Source organism: Aquarana catesbeiana, linkage group LG01, assembly GCF_042186555.1.
Source record: "Aquarana catesbeiana isolate 2022-GZ linkage group LG01, ASM4218655v1, whole genome shotgun sequence".
NCBI lineage: Eukaryota > Metazoa > Chordata > Amphibia > Anura > Ranidae > Aquarana > Aquarana catesbeiana.
The window spans coordinates 238,923,995-238,941,236 of record NC_133324.1 but is presented as its reverse complement, the minus strand read 5'-3'; the positions used below and the strand labels follow the sequence as shown (position 1 = coordinate 238,941,236).

Below are 17,242 nucleotides of genomic sequence, written 5' to 3'. Positions count from 1 at the left end.
GTATTTTTTTCCCAAAAAAATTGCATTTCAAAGACCGCTTAGCTACAGTGTGACATAAAATATTGCAACAACCACCATTTTATTCTCTAGGGTGTCTGCTAAAAAATATATAACATTTGGGGGTTCTGAGTAATTTTCTAGCAATAAATATTGATTTTATCTTGTAAGCAGCAAGTGTTTGAAAAAGGTTTAGTCTTTTTTTTTTTTTGTAAATTATTTTTTATTGAGGTTTATAGTACAGGCATACAACATTAAGCCGCACAGCGCAGCAAAACAACCAGGTCACATTAGGTTGTAACATGTTCTAGGAAAAAAAGGGTACAAATAGCAGTGCAGCTTCCCCTTTAAGAGCCATCTCCGTCCCCCTCTGCACCATAGCACCAGGCCGGAGCTTACCTTAACCTGAGAGCCTGGTGTCTGGAGGAGCTGCTGCAAACTGCCCACAGTAATCCCCAACATGCAAGGGCTCAGATCGATTTAAATATCCCCGCCGTAGTGACGTCACCGCCTGTGCAATGGCGACCCGCCATAGAGCGCCTGTGTGGCCGCTGAGTCCCCGGCCGAAACCGCGCATGTGCGTAACCAAGCCTTGATTTTGTCCGAGGATCGCGCATGCGTGGAAGCGTGCCAGAGCCACGATCCGGAAGGGGGAGCCACGTCCTGGAACGCAGGAGTGCTCCAGGCACCATGGAGGAAACAAAAAAACAAAACAAAAGGAACAGGGCGCATGAGGGGAAGACAGAAAAGGGGCACATATACACAAACTGCTGCCATGGTGGAATTGTCAGACCTTGCCAGCCGATCCTCCACGCCAAGCATACAGAGGCCGTCCCCACCACTGGACACAAAGGCCTGGAGCCACGCACCCACCCATGGCTGGGCCCTGGGCTATCTTGACACTGCTAAGAACGTATGCCCGGCACCAACCTCGATCGATTAGATATCCGTAAACGTGAGTACATTGCTTGTAGGTCCAAATCAGGAGGACAAAAAAGGAATGCAGTCTCTGGCTGTGAGCTCAAATTTATGGGAGTGGGGTCCTATAGCATTGGAGAGGAGGCAGGGTTAACCACACACGTAGACTGCCATGGTGTCCTTCAGGAAATATATATATTAGAGCTGCACGATTAATCGTTAAGAATTGTTATCGCAATTTTTTTCCCCCTTGCGATCTTGACAAAGTATTTTCCTGATTTTTTCTATGCAGAGAATTCTCTGCTCTGCTGAAGCCACAGCCATCCAAAGAAAAAAAAAAGGGGGCAGTCTGTCAAGTATCACAACATTCTTCAGCCACACTAAGTATAAACATTGTAACATTTGTCCTTTAGATCAAAGGAATACACTTTGGTGTGTAAATGAGGGAAGTTTAACCACTTAAACATTAAACCTTTTTCTTACATTTGCTGGTTTCAAGTTAAAATCATTATTTCTTGTAAGAACCCCCAAACATTATATTTTTTTTTTAGCAGAGACCCTAGGGAATAAAATGGTGGTTGTTGCAATACTTTATGTCGTACTGGATTTGCGCAGCAGTCTTTCAAATGCAATTTTTTTGGAAAAAAATACATGTTAATGAATTTTAAAAAAAACTAAACGGTAAAGTTAGCCCAATTTTTTTTGTATAATGTGAAAGATGTTACGCCGCGAGAATCGTGATCTTTATTCTAAGCAAAAAAAAAAACCTTCTTAGGCTAAAAACAGTGGTTTTAGTTGCATACATTTGCGAATATACAGTACATAGAAGCCATATTGCCGCAACAAGAACTTTCAGAGTTTCCCATCTGTGCATATGCCTGATTTACCTGCCAACAATGTTTAATTTTGCTCAAATAGCCTTGAAATCCAGACACCCCAGCCTGACTGCATAGCCAGGAGATAGCACATTTTTCTACTACACTTAAAGGAAATGTACATTTTCAAATGTTTTCATTGTTTTACCTAGGTATTAGTGTAGTTATATTGCCTGCGCTGTTTGCTTACCTTATCTTGTAATGAAGGACTCGCATGTGGCTGCAGTTTGTAATGTCGTTGCTGATTGATTCCTCTATGTCCATGTACTAGAATTATGTTAATTAAGCTTGCTTGTTCCTATGTGGCAAGTCTCATATTTGAACACAAACAGGAACTTCTGACACGGCAATGAGGTTTACTACTATACTATATATAGGCGGTGCACACAGGGCAACAAATGACACCAAGAAACGACATGATCAATGCACATCTTAATACAGGTGAAAAACACAAGGTGTGGGTAGTTTATCATGCCCTTAAATTAGGCACCTTTCACATGATTGGCCCACTCGGATCTGTCTGTCTATTTTCCAGGTGGATCCAAGTGGGACACCCATTGACTTGTATGGGCAGGCGGATGCCATCCGATCCGACAAGATCCTTTTAAAACAGACGGATGGTGATACGTTCACCATCCATCCAGCACATTGGATTGGATGGGATCTGATGAAAACGGACATTCAGTCCATTTTCTTCCGACCTGCTCAAAGAGAACAGCAGAGATCTGACAGGTCCGTCCCTGCACAGTGAGCGGAGACGGACCTGTCATCCGCCGGCTCAGCAGAGATCAATGGAGCAATCTCCCGCTGATCCAGCGGATCCGTCCTATGTGAAAGGGGCCTTAGACTGTAGCCAGGCTATAGACATTTAAATATTTACATATTCTTAAGAAGCGGTAAATCAGCTTTAAAACAAGGGTTGTACTAAACTGCATATTAGGATGATGGGATGATTGGATTATTGGCTGCAATACTGAGAACTCTCACTAGGTGTCAGTGTACTTTATACACATATATATGGTAATGACTGTTTCTCAAAATATGTTATTCTTTCCTGCAAGTGCTTGATACAATGTTGCAAGAAGCAGTTGCTAATGTTTAACTGTTCACTTGCTGATATATACATATATATGGAGATGTACAACAGAATCACTTCTGTAAATTATACAGAAGTAATGGAAAGATTACATTTGACCTGTTTTTGATGGGAATATGGGTAGAATTATTATTTCTCATGGGGTTTATGGAAGGAATATCATGTTAACACCTGACAATGAACATATTTAACCCACTTCTGATATGCATATGATTATTTTTCTACATGGAGGTTATGGGTGGAATATTGTAGTTAAACATACAAAGGAACATATTTAACCCATTTCCGATAAGAATATGCATATAACTATTTTTCTACATGGGGATATGGGTGGAATATTACAGTTAGGCATACATAAGAATATATTAAAACCTATTTCTGATATGAATATGCATAAAAAAAAAATTTCTACATAGGGATTATGGGTGTAATAGTGTAGTTTAACATACATAGGAACATATTTAACCCATTTCTGATAATAATATGCATATAATTATTTTTCTACATGGGGATTATGGGTGGAATATTGTAGTTGAACATACATAGGAACATATTCAACCCATTTCTGATAAGAATATGCATATAATTGTTTTTCTACATGGGGGTAACAAACGCTTTAACAGTTTCTAAAACAGCATTATACTTTGTGAAGACATACGCAGCAGGGGTATGTAAGAATAATCCCCAGTCTTTCAAATTATTACCTAAAGTCTCCATGTACCACCGTGGTGTTCTGGTCTGCAGGTAGATGCTGTGGCAGCCATTCAATAAGCCGCTCCATAGAAGGGATTTGGTGAGTCTCGCTGGCTCTGTACTGCTTTGTCCATGTCTGAATTTGGCGTTGAACATATGCACCTAATAAAAAAAAAAAAAAAAAAGACCTAACTTCAATAAACTGTGAAGAATAAATAAAGATGGAATGAAACATAACTAAGCAAACAGGTATAGGAACCTCTTAGTCAGGAACATATCATTGACATATAAACAATCAGCCAACTAAAGCAAAAAGCCTAAATGCACCAATTAATATGTATGATTAAATCCAAAGTTAAAAGAAAGAGTCATCAATATGTATGTTCAGCAAAGGCTACCGTACAAACATTACCAAAAGTTATTTTATTGTAGGAGTATACCTTGTTTGCCATAATCTTCTAGTCCAGCTGCTTTGATGTCCACACTGTGAATTTGGCACAGAACTTTATTCATTGCTGTATATACAGCTTGACGTTTTTTAGCATCTAATTCTGGTAGGGCAGGGTCTTTAAAAATGCGTCCAGTGCAATATTCCATCAAATAAAAGGGAGTTCCAATGATGCTGCCAGGAACATAACATTTTATTATTATGTAAAATAATCCTGCATAACAATGAAAGTCAAGTCACCTTTACACTCCTTACATACCTTGAATCTTCACAAAGGCTCAACACCTTTGGTACAGGAACACCAGCTTTACCCAGAGCTTTCAAAATCCTATAAAGAATACAATATCAGCCCATGTTGATTAATGCAAGAAAAAGCTATATGTTCTAGAAAAGTGTCATGCATCAGATGCTGACGAACAGTTACAATAAGGTGGACCATTCAGTAACCTTACAAGCCTGCATGTCTAAATTACTCTCACAATATACAACAGTGTCATCTTGTTTTAAATGCTGTACCTTTATAATTAAAAAGCCCTTGAGCAACATTCAAGTGACTTTGACTAGGCTGGGATGATATCATAGATATGCTGCAGGCAGGGGGAAGCATTTCCCAAGTTTTTCCTCCCAGTGATCACGGATTAACAATTTAAATACAGTCTTCATCCATTTTGCATGGCAAAACAAAAGGCCATGTATAGCTTTTAAATCCTTATCTAAAACAGGATGGGGGAAGAGCCTTACCCAATATAGGATTGAAAAACTTATCATGCTTACTGTGTCATGTTGTGGACTGGGTGAGAAATCAAAATTCTCAAACTATGGGATAGAATCAGGGCTGATGGCACCTTGGAACCTGATGGCACTCATGCATACTACACAAAAATACCATATCTCTTTTGTCATAACATGTTGATTAGGGATACAGTAATAGTTTGAAAAAAAAATGGATTTATTCAGGTATTTTGTAAGCTCTCTTCAAGCTATCTAGCAATATGCCATAATCCTACTTTCCCTCAAGGGGAAGAGGATAAGGAATTTCAACATGCAAGGGGTTGACATGCCTTTATCAACTTTTCAACACGAAACCGGGGTGCCCTATACTTTTACTGAACTAAGGGAAATGTACCATATTCCTAAAACAGATTACTGACATTACCTAAAAGATACTGCTTATTGGAAGAGACTTGCATATAAACCACAGTCTGAAGCAGCTACCAATATACTGGACAAACTTGTAGGAGCAAAAGACGTTTCCCTTTTACTGGTTGAACTAGATGGACTTGCGTCTTTTTTCAACCAGATTACCTTTGTAAACTATGTTTCTCTGTCGTATATATACCAGTCCCTGAATAAAATCAGATGCTATCTTCTGGAGAAATCAATTGTACAAAAATGATAAACAGATTTCCCATAAGAAAATATAGTGGAAAAAAACGTCTTCAGGATTTTGATATAAGAAAAATGGAGGGCGACCCAATACAAAATCCTACACAGCTTATATTTCTTTCTAGCATCATACAAGCATCACAGGTACAGAAAACTCTTGCCCTAAATGTGGAGAAAAATGGGTTACTTTGGAATATTGCGTTTCCATTGTCCTAAGATACACCTGTTCTGGAGGAAAATAGTAGCTTATATCTCAAATATATGGGAACACAAAATACCTCTCGACCCACTTATACTTTTATTTAGCTACTGACATTCTATGCTACTACTGGGTGCATATTTGTCTTTCCACTGCTAGCTGTATTCTAAGGGAGTGGTTATCCCAGGATTCCCCGACAAAAAAAACTATTCAAAGTGACCTACAAGATTGTTATAATTAGAAAAGGTGTCTATAAGTTTTGAGGATGACAATATTAGCCAACTTAAACGTTTTTTCACATGGTGGCTAGTGCTACTGTTTATTAATGAATGATTGGGAACTATGAAAAGAGATACTATTTTCTTGACTTTCCAATACACCAAATAATATCTCAAGGAAATCCTAACAGGCACCATAAAATAGTTACTATATTTAAGGGATGTGTTCTCAAATCAGCTATAACCTTGACAGATGCTAGGATCTTGAGACCTATGTTAGGATATTTACTTGAGCCTGGAATACATCACTCACTCATGGGGGGCAATCAAAAATTGAGCCAATATTTGTTGGTAAAGTTAATTATTGATGTTTTGCAGTAGAAAGGAAACTCCGTTACCCAATAAAGATGTATAAACAAGGTGTTACAACAATTACAAGTACTCTATTTAGTGGGTATCTATAAGTGCCTTTCCTGTAAGCACTGAACAAACTTACAAGATTCTAACACCTCCTAAGATGTATAGTGAACAGCATATCTTTTGTATTGATGACAATGTATGTGTTTTTTTTTTTATAGTTTAAAGTAGAACACATCTCAGTGGCAAAATGTACATAACTAGAATTGCTTTAATTCTTTGCTATGTAATCGGTAATGTTCTACATGCACTGATATACAGTATACTGTAACATGGAACAAATGTAAACTTTCTTTTTCAGACAAAAATGTTCGAAAAAAAACAAAACACATATGTTAACCTCATTAAAAACCAATGCGTCAATACAATCGTTAGATGCTTGGATGGGTCAACTGATGAAAGCCCAATATCTTCAATATATAGAATATTAATCTCTGTAACAACAAAGGACTTCCAAATGCATGGCTATATGGCTTACTGGAAATCTGAATTTTATCAATCAATGCTCCTAAAGGTATAGAGGATTATGTGGGATAAAAACATTCATGTCAACCACCATAAAATTATAAATCTACAAGATACAAATTTGTTGGGACTGTACCCCACTAAAACAATTACCGTATTTATCAGCATATAACATGCACAGGCGTATAACACGAATCTTCAATTTAAGAGAGGGGTTTCAGGAAAAAAAACTTTTTTTTCAAAATAAACCACTTTGAAGCAAAATAATGGTCAGTGCTCATCAATGCAGCCTGATCAGTGCCCATCTGCAGCCTCAATGCAGCCTGATCTGTGCCCATCTGCAGCCTCAATGCAGCCTGATATGTGCCCATCTTCAGCCTTAATGCAGCCTGATATGTGCCCATCTTCAGCCTTAATGCAGCCTGATATGTGCCCATCTGCAGCCTGATCTGCACCCATCTCCCATCAATGCAGCCTGATGCCCATCTGCAGCCTCACCATCTCTCATGCAGTAAATCATGCAGGAAATCACCGAGCTGTCATCTCCTGTTTACTCGGCTCTAAGACGACAGTCACTTACACAGTCCCGCCTCCGCCAACGGCATTGGACCAGCTCCTGTGATTGACAGAACACTGGTCCAATGCCGGTGGAAGAGGCGGGACTCTGTGTGTGACGTCAGAGCCGAGTGAGAGACGATTATACAGGAGATGACGGCTCAGGGAATTCCGGCAGCGCTCGTCCCCCTCCTTCCCCTCCGAGGTACTCTATCTGCGTATAACACGCACCCGTGGTTTGCCCCCTATTTTCAGGGGGAAAAAGTGTGTGTTATACGCCGATAAATATTGTAATTCAGCTCAACCAAGTCTACCAACTGTAGAGGATATCCTTAGAAATGTTAAGACCACTGAAAATATGTTATGTAGCCCAGATAAAAAAAATATAAACCTACCTATATTCCCTTTCTATGGCATGAGCCCCCGGCAGCAGTTTTCCTGGAGGTTTCTTCCTCAGTACCAATTGCTTTCCATTAAATCTGACATAGTAAGTGGGGTTGGATTGTCCATGACTGAACTGACGAACAAGCAGTGAACCTGCAATATGTAAAAAAAATGTATGGCTTTAGATTCTCAGGGTGGCTATTGTACAATGTGAAATAACACAAAACTATGTCAGACTAAAGTAACTGATGACTAAAGCCCACCATACAGGAATAGAGCATGGAATGATTTCAAATTCATGTAAAAGCCTTTTATTAAAATCATCAATTTCCATGTGTTACTCGCTGTTGCATGTCTCTCATCCTAATGCATTTAGTGTCCGTGATTAGTAGCATTGTTGGAAAATGAAATGACTGAAGAATACTTGAAAAATATGTTCAACTGACCCTCTTCCTGAGGCTTGACTTTAAAGTATATCCCCCAGAAGGGGGGATGTTATCATTGTTTGTAGATTTAGTGGCAGAACACATAGAAAACATCTTGATATGGAGTATATCTCTTTTCTTTTTTATTGTAAGGTCAAGGAATAGGCACAATAAATTAAAAAATGTGCACGGGGCACACATGATGGGCTAAATATGCATCAATGTAAAGCGGTATTAAACCCAATACCAAACATGTAATATATTGCAGCTTATCAATCATTAGATATGGTGGTTGCATTACTTTTCTTTTTTTAGGCATTCTACCCTCTGTTTTCACCAGCAACACACCTCCTGTATTAGACTGCCTACACTCTGGATGAAGGAGCACATAGGCACCTTTGGACAGCAGCACTGCCAGTCTAGAGGGGGGTAGTGTTAGATGTACTAGCAGATGTAAATACAGTAACAAATTAAAGCCAAACTCCTGGTTAACACATTTTAAGCAGTTACAGCAACAGTTTTTAAGTACTTTATATACAAAGTACACTTATCATTGTTAGGGTCTACATACACTGTAAAGCTAACCTTTAGCCTAATTCCAGAATAAACACTAAAACTAACCATTATCAAAATGAAAAGGGCCATGATGAAAATAATAATATCACATTTAAAAAAAAAAAATTAAAAAAAAATTCTGAGCTAAAAAGATAGCCTCATAATTTTGTCCACACATAGAGGGAGATATACTAAAACGGGAACACTCAAACTAGTGCAGCTGTGCGTGGTAGCCAATTGGATTCTAACTTCAGCTTGTTCAATTAAGCTTTGACAATAAAATCTGGAAGCTGATTGGTTTCTACAGATTTTGCACTCTCCAGTAAATCAATCCCAAAGCTTTGCATATGCCGGTCACTGTAATGGCTACTGACTGTTATCATGGCACACAGTGGCAAAATAAGGCTCTAAAAATGTTCATAAATGCAGATGATTGTTAAAAAAAAAGGCTAAACGACTGAATGAAAGGTTTTAGACACCTATACTGAGTGGACAGTATTAGACACCGAGTGGACAGTATTACAGTCTACATTTTGCTGGAACATTTATATACCTGACAGAACTTCTCCAAACAGATCTTCCATATAATTCTTCAAGGAATCCCTTGGAATCTCCATTGAGGGTCTTACAGAACGAGTGTTTGGAACAAAGTCTTTCAAAGGGAATCTTAACAAATTTTCTAAATCTTCAAGTGCCTCTTTCACATTATTTACCTGTATGACACAGAGAGTTGTTAGTTGTTAAGACAACTGCATATTTTCTTGTCACCCTTGTCCAATATAAAAAGGTTGGCACAAAACCAACAGGTCACAAATGTCTCTGAAAACCATCCAAATAGCTAAGAGCTCAGAGGGTTGCTAATATATATATGCAAAATTATATTATATTATATATATATATACATATACATATACACACACACACACACACACAATGGATATAACAAGTCTACACACCCTTGTTAAAATGTCAGGTTTCTGTGATGTAAACAAATAAGACAAAGATAAAATATTTCAGAACTTTTTCCACCTTTAATGTGAATTATAAACTGCAACTCAATTGAAAAACAATTTGAAATCTTTTGGGGGAGGAGTAAAAATAATAGGGATGCATCAATACCATTTTTTTTTTACAAGGAGTACAAGTACCGATACTTTAGTATTCGCCGATACCAATTACCGATACTTACCGCAACTGTTTTGTTTTAACTTCAGCTGTCAGCAATGGTACAAAGCATTGAAAAGTTATTTACAAATTAGATAATCTGATTTAAGCGCTTAGCGTTTTTTTTCAATGTGAAATGTGTAAATATATGTTAATATATATGTGTAAAAATATTCACTAACAAAGCAAACAAAAAAAAAAAAAGTTTTAATTGTTTATTGTTTATAAAATAGACGTGAACAAAAGAAAAAAAGCAGGAAAATAATAATTAAATGGAGGAGAATAGGGAGTTAATTAAAGCTGATTAGAGTAAATTAAGGGTTATTAAGGGGTTAAACAGAGGAACATTTGTTCATCCCTTTGATCTGCAGATGAAGAAACAGAAATATACAAAAAGAAACAATGTTTCTTTTTATTTTAGTGTTTCAGGGCTGAGCAATGTTGTTAATAAACATTGGCTGCTTTTTTTTTTTTTTGACAGTTCCAATTCCCGGACTTCTTTAACACTGGGGAGACCCACTGACAGCTCAAAGAGCCGAGCCTGAAAGTATCAGTGCATTTGCACGAGAACCGATACTTGTGCAAATACTCGGTATCGGCACCGATACTAGTATCGGTGCAAACCTAAAAAATAAAACTAAAATAATGTGGTTGCATAAGTGTGCACACCCTCTTATAACTGGGGTTGTAGCTGTGTTCAGAATTAAGCAATCACTTTCAAACTCATGTTAAATAGGAGTCAGTACACACCTGTCATCATTTAAAGTGCCTCTGTTTAACCCTAAATAAAGTTCAGCTGTTCTAGTAGGTTTTTCCTGACATTTTCTTAGTCGCATCCTACAGCAAAAGCCATGGTCCGCAGAGAGCTTCCAGAGCATCAGAGGGAGCTCATTGTTAAAAGGTATCAGTCAGGAGAAGGGTACAAAATCATTTCCAAGGCATTAGAGGAACACAGTGAAGACAGTCATCATCAAGTGGAGAAAATATGGCACAACAGTGAAATTACCACGGACTGGACGTCCCTCCAAAATCAGGGAGGCTGCCAAGAGGCCTAGAACAACATTAAAGGAGCTGCAGGAATATCTGGCAAGTACTGGCAGTCTGGTACATGTGACAACAATCTCGTGTATTCTTCATATGTCTGGGCTATGGGGTAGAGTGGCAAGATGGAAGCCTTTTCTTACGAAGAAAAACATCCAAGCCCAGCTAAATTTTTCAAAAACACATCTGAAGTCTCCCAAAAGCATGTGGGAAAATGTGTTCTGGTCTGATGAAACCAAGGTTGAACTTTTTGGCCATAATTCCAAAAGATATGTTTGGCGCAAAAACAACACTGTACATCACCAAAAGAACACCATACCCACAGTGAAGCATGGTGGTGGCAGCATCATGTTCTGGGGTTGTTTTTCTTCATCTGGAACAGGGGCCTTAGTCAAGGTAGAAGAAATTATGAACAGTTCCAAATACCAGTCAATATTGGCACAAATCCTTCAGGCTTCTGCTAGAAAGCTGAACATGAAGAGGAACTTTATCTTTCAGCATGAAAATGACCCAAAGCATACATCCAAATCAACAAAAGAATGGATTCGCCAGAAGATGATTAATGTTTTAGAATGGCACAGCCAGAGCCCAGACCTGAATCAGATTTAAAATCTGTGGGGTGATGCACAGGAGATGCCCTCGCAAAATGACAGATTTGGAGTGTTTTTGCAAAGAAGAGTGGGCAAATATTGCCAAGTCAAGATGTGCCATGCTGATAGACTTAGTGCGGTAATAAAATCAAAAGGTGCTTTAGCAAAGTATTAGTTTAAGGGTGTGCACACTTATGCAACCATATTATTTTATTTTTTTTATTTTTACTTCCCTCCACCTAAAAGATTTTAGTTTGTTGTTCAACTGAGTTGTACAGTTTATAGGTCACATTAAAGGTGGAAAAAGTTTTTAAATGATTTTTCTTTGTCTCATACACACTATATTACCAAAAGTATTAGGACAGCTGCCTTTACACGCACATGAACTTTAATGTCAACCCAGTCTTAGTCCTCAAAGTTCAATATTAAGTTGGCCCACCCTTTACAGCTATAACAGCTTCAACTCTTCTGGGAAAGCTGTCCATAAGGTTTAGGAGTGTGTCTATGGGAATTTTTGACCATTCTTCCAGAAGCACATTTGTGAGATCAGGCACTGATGTGGACGAGAAGGCCTGGCTTACAGTCTCCGCTCTAGTTCATCCCAAAGGTGTTCTATCGGGTTGAGGCCAGAACTGTGTGCAGGCCAGCCAAGTTCTTCCACCCCAAACTCGCTCATCCATGTCTTTATAGACTCTGCTTTGTGCAGTGTGTGTGTGTGTGTGTGTGTGTGTGTGTGTGTGTGTGTGTGTGTGTGTGTGTGTGGGGGGGGGGGTTCGCCTTCCTCTGGATCAACTATGGGTATAGGATTGTGTATATAGGATTGTATGATTTTTTTTTTATTGGTTAATCTAGATGGACTTTTTTTTTCAACCCAACTAACTATGTAGATGCAAAGGGTGGGCCAACTCAATATTAAACCATAAGGACTAAGACTGGGAAGCCATTAAGGTTAATGTGCCTGGAAAGGCAGGCGTCCTAACACTTTTGGTAATATAGTGTAGCAAATCTCCACTTTTTGAGTTCAGTTCTATTTAACTGTAGTTTACACATTTACATTTTTTTCTGCTACCTTTATCAATAATGAACTCAGAGAAACATGCTACAGAGTATTACAACTCACTATCATTCATTTTAGAGAAAAAAAAAGACCTAAACAAAAGAATACACTAAGGGGAATATCTATAAAGCAGCAAATGTCACATTCACTGCAAGTGAATCTTACTGGTGCATGTGTTTTAAATGACAGGGATTGATTCACTATCAGTGAATGTTTGGTGAAAGTCACATTCACTGCTTTATAAATATGGCCTTAAAAGACTGGCCACACACATTACAAATTGACTGAACAATTGGTCCTACCTAAACCAGGCTCTCCACTGGCAAACTTAAAAATGTTGACTGCTAATGCTAGTTATCTGACTGTCATGCAGATCCTTTAACTTATTTACATTCTGAGGCACAGATCCGGAACATGCACAAAGTAAGGAAAATTAGATTTTAGATTAGATTAATTTTTTTCTTTTCTTCCCTACCCCTTTTTCCTCCACCGCAGACATTAATCCCTGCCCTTGTCCTTACAGTATCTCTCTCTCTCAGTCTAGCTATTTGACCCTACCCTGTACCCAGGGCAGCCATTTTGAGGCCCCTTACACAGCTTTAGGCCTGGGCGTCCCGGGGCCTGATCCCCAAAATTCTCCAGGGCCCGCCCACTGGTCTTCCTACCAAATCCACCCACAGGCCATCCCACCGAGTCCTTCGGCGCACCCAATTTTTTTGGTGCTGGGTGGGGATGAAGATGATTGAGTTGCATTGTGAAAATGCATAAGGGTGACTCTGGGTTGGGATGAGAGTTACATAGTGAAGAGGCTCTCCAAAATGTAACTCTCATCTGCACCCAGAGTCATCCATTTTCACAATGCAACTCAATTATACAAGCTTGTGAGCCTCAGGGTGTCCCATCCAAGAAGGAGATAAATAAAGTCCAAATAAAATCTACAAGCGGCACAGGGGGCACAATCAGCAGCACACATTACACTTTTGCGACTTACCCTCCATGCTGCACTCTCAGATCTATCTGCATGCACCTTTTATTGCTGTGTCCACGTGCACCATCGACGAGCTGGCCACTCCCCCTGCCCCGGCCAATCACATTGCAAATAAACCCAGCTGCAGCCAGCAGGCTCCGCCTCAGCAGGGAATGGATGAGGAGCGAGCGCTGGCCACGATCACTTGCTGCTGGGATGTTGCCAGTCTGAAAGACGGTGTCGGCTGGTGCTCGGGTAGCGGGCTTGTTATATTTCATTACTGTGTGCAGAATATGTTCCGCATAGCCACAGCCAGCACGGGGGGGGGGGGGGGGACACTTGGGGGGTGAAAGTGAAATTAGGCAGCAGAGGCCTGTCTTGTTTATGCTTCTCTGCAGTGGCACGCAGATTAGCGGCGGAGCTGGTACAAGGTGAATGTCATGTTCTGCTGTAGGGGGGAGCGAGCCCTGGCCGGTCGGGCCCCTAGGGACACTCGGGCCCCTTAAATGAGTACTGCCTGTACCCCCCTGATGGCGGGTCTGCCTGTACCTGAACCTGCTATCCTCCTCACTTCTTTCATCCTGGAAAATATAAAACTACAGACCACATATAATGAATCTCGCTATTTTTTTGTTTTGTTTTAATGGCTGTTAATGTTAACTTGGAATGGTGTATTGGTTATGACCCTTGGCACCCAATGCAACATACTCAATGACAAACTAAAAGGCGGGCCTAGAGCCCTTACATGCCCTTGGTTACTGAATACATGATGCACCTTGATTTCCTTGTACCTGCATTCTGTGTAAATCTTAAAAAAAGGGGAAAAAAAAAAAACTGATCTGCATGGTCTGACTAAAGGTGGCCATTGATGGATCGTAATTTGGCCAGTTCAGCAGGGACGGGCCAAATATCTATCCATGTGTGGCCACTGCAGTTGAACAGAATTCCATCTACTGATTGACTTCTGTTTAATCGCCCTATCGGATTAAAGCCATTCCATCCGCGGCTGCAGCGCTGATCTGAGAGTGGAGGAGTCTCCCTGCTGTCAGAACACAATAATGCAGTGGGGAGGATTTCCCCATCCACCTTGAATGTGTGGATGGGGGAATGGGATCCATTTTTTCATTCAGCCACTGAACTATTTATGGCCAGGTTAAGTATTCAATTCCAAAAATCTATGACAGCCAAGCAACAAGCCTTTCATAAAAGAGGTCAGCTATGACAGCCTAAGTATTTCTCTCAGCACAGGTTAAATTTAAGGTATTTGACTGGTTTTGTAAGCTCAGTAGAGATGACATGAAATTTAATAAAACTAAGTGTGCTACTAGGTAGGTAGCCACTGACCTTGATTGTAGTAAAGCCCAGTTGAGCAGCAGCTTTAAGATTCTGTCCTATGTCATCCAGAAAGATGGCCTCTGCGGGCTGAACACTGAGCCTCTCAGCACACAAGTGATAGATACGAGGGTCTGGTTTACACACCCCTTCCAAGCATGATTCCACGACCTACAATGAAAAAGTACTGTGGAAGCTTAATAACCAAACTGTAAATATTAAAAATAAGAGCAATTTATGGGCTATTTAAGCTTTATTGTCAGTCACATATCACATTCCAGCGTGTATCTAAACGTGTGCACTTAAAGCATCAGTTTTGGATTAAATGAGAAAGGGTTTGGCCCACCTAGGAAATGGCAGAAAATCATTTGAAATGCACACCTTCAGCCATGTAGCTCAATTAACACATGTCTCAGACTTCTTGGCATCATCGACTAAATAATGTAATGTAATTCATTCTGTAATGTTTGCTATAAGAGTTTTAGGTTTGTTGTAGTGAATAAAAGTATATATTTAAGATAGGTGTGGCCCATAGGCATTGGAAGTAAACCTTTAATTCCATTATCTAGATTTCATTCAGTTATTTTAGGGTGCCAATCCCCTGAGCCAATTATAATCAATAAGCTCTTTGCACAGCACTTTACAATATAAAGGGAGATAGTACAGTTACAATGCAGTTAAATACATGTGGGTTAGGAGGGCCCTGTTATAGGAGGCTATAGGAGCTTGCAAATCAGATTAGAAGGGGCAAGTGCAGCGGCGGCCAGTCCATTGGGGGTGCCGCCACCCTAATCTCCATGCACTAGCCCCTAATCTCCCTTCGGGGAGCTGGATGCATAGATTTATATGAGTTTTTTTTTTTTTTTTTTTTTTTACGCACATGATTAGAGTTTGAGGTTCTAATCGGCTTCAAAAAGATTGCCCCCCGAGCCCACCCACTTGTGACATTGGTGAATCAATATTCTCTATTGTCTTCCGGCTTCTCTCCTGGCCAGTCAGGACAGGAGGCGGGTCTTAAGACCAGACTGGCCAGGTGGAGAAGCTGGTGTCCCGTCAGAATAGGTGACCTGACGTAAACCTACTCTCCCACCCAGACATGGCGCCTTCAGGTCGCTGGTACTTCACCCAAGAGCCACGCCAGCATTGATCCGGAAAAGGAGCTCTCGTACTGGCAGCAGGCAGCTAACCTCATTCAAGACATGGGCCAGAGGCTCAGCGTATTCTGACGAAACATTGTGACCTAGATGGTGTAAGTGCAGACGCCCTGGGGGGGGTTTGTTTCACCCCCCCCCAAAAAATAGAGCACCAGCCGCCACTTCGCAAGTGGTATAAAAAGGAATAACTATGGGGGATGAGTTGCTGAAGAAAGAAAAGTTCAGTTGTTAGGCACAGTCAGTATAGGAATCCCTGAAGAGATGAGTTTTCAGGGATTGCCTAAAGATGGACAGAGTAGGACATTGCCAGACAGTTTGATGTAGAGAGTTCCAGAGGATGGGTGAGGCTCTGGAGATGTCCTGGATGTGAGCATGGAAGAAAGAAATAAGGGACTAAGAGGATTCTTTGGGTGATATTTTGAGACGAAGTTGGTGATGTCGCTTGGGGCAGAGTTGTGGATGGCTTTGTATGGTTTTTGATATTTAGAATTGGAAGGACTAACAATGGTAGGGTGGCTGGAATTGGGTGGTTGGTAAGGTAGATGATTCTGGCAGCAGCATTTATCACAGACTGAAGGGGGATAGCCTGTGTAGAGGTAAGATATAAATAATTTGGTGTACGTTGGGGTATGGTTTCCTCATTAGAGCTGAGGAAGCTGCTTAAATAACCAACAAACGTGTTTAACATTACACAACAAGTCCAGTTAAATGTGACTAACTATTACTAGATACTCCCCTTAAAAATGACGAAAACTTGAATTCATATTATATCTGTGCGGGCAGATGGAAAATACTCTGGTGGAATGAACATATTTCTGTTCAATTTTTTACTTTCACTAAACAGGTAGGAGAAGTAGTCTATTAGGCCCCTTTCACATGGACGATCCAATCCGGTCCTCCTGTCAGTTTTTCAGGCAGACCTGATCGGACCCTCCAGTCTCTTCTATGGAGCAGCAGATCCGATCCTGTCCACCAAAAACAGACGGATGGTGGTCTTATTGCCCATCCGTCTATCGGATCGGATGGAAATGGACAGGCAGTCTGTGTCCATGTGCGCTCTGCATAGCGGAGTGGAGCAGACACGGACTTTTCATCTGCCTGCTTAGTGGGGATCAGCGGAGGGATCGCCCGCTGAGCATGCAGATTCCGCTTCATGGAGGTGCCCGTGTGAAAGGGGTATTAGTATGGTTGCTGCCTTGTAAAAGGAGAGGTCTTGAGTTTTAGATCTTCCCCTATGGAATATTTTAGCATGCAATGATCATTCTAGATATAAATGGGTCCTAAGAAAGTAAGGGGAAGCAATTCA

General features: G+C 40.3%; 1 protein-coding gene across 1 annotated transcript in view; it reads right to left on the bottom strand.

The window, feature by feature from the left end:
* The window catches only part of ACAD10 (acyl-CoA dehydrogenase family member 10), an 83,188-nt gene that overhangs the window by 44,174 nt on the left and 21,772 nt on the right, over positions 1-17,242 (bottom strand). The window contains exons 5-10 of the mRNA XM_073626274.1: positions 14,795-14,953; positions 9,185-9,344; positions 7,663-7,804; positions 4,287-4,355; positions 4,020-4,201; positions 3,591-3,741 (exon numbers count right to left, since the gene is read on the bottom strand). Coding sequence (XP_073482375.1) covers positions 3,591-3,741; positions 4,020-4,201; positions 4,287-4,355; positions 7,663-7,804; positions 9,185-9,344; positions 14,795-14,953 — 863 coding nt within the window. The remainder of the gene's footprint in view (positions 1-3,590; positions 3,742-4,019; positions 4,202-4,286; positions 4,356-7,662; positions 7,805-9,184; positions 9,345-14,794; positions 14,954-17,242) is intronic.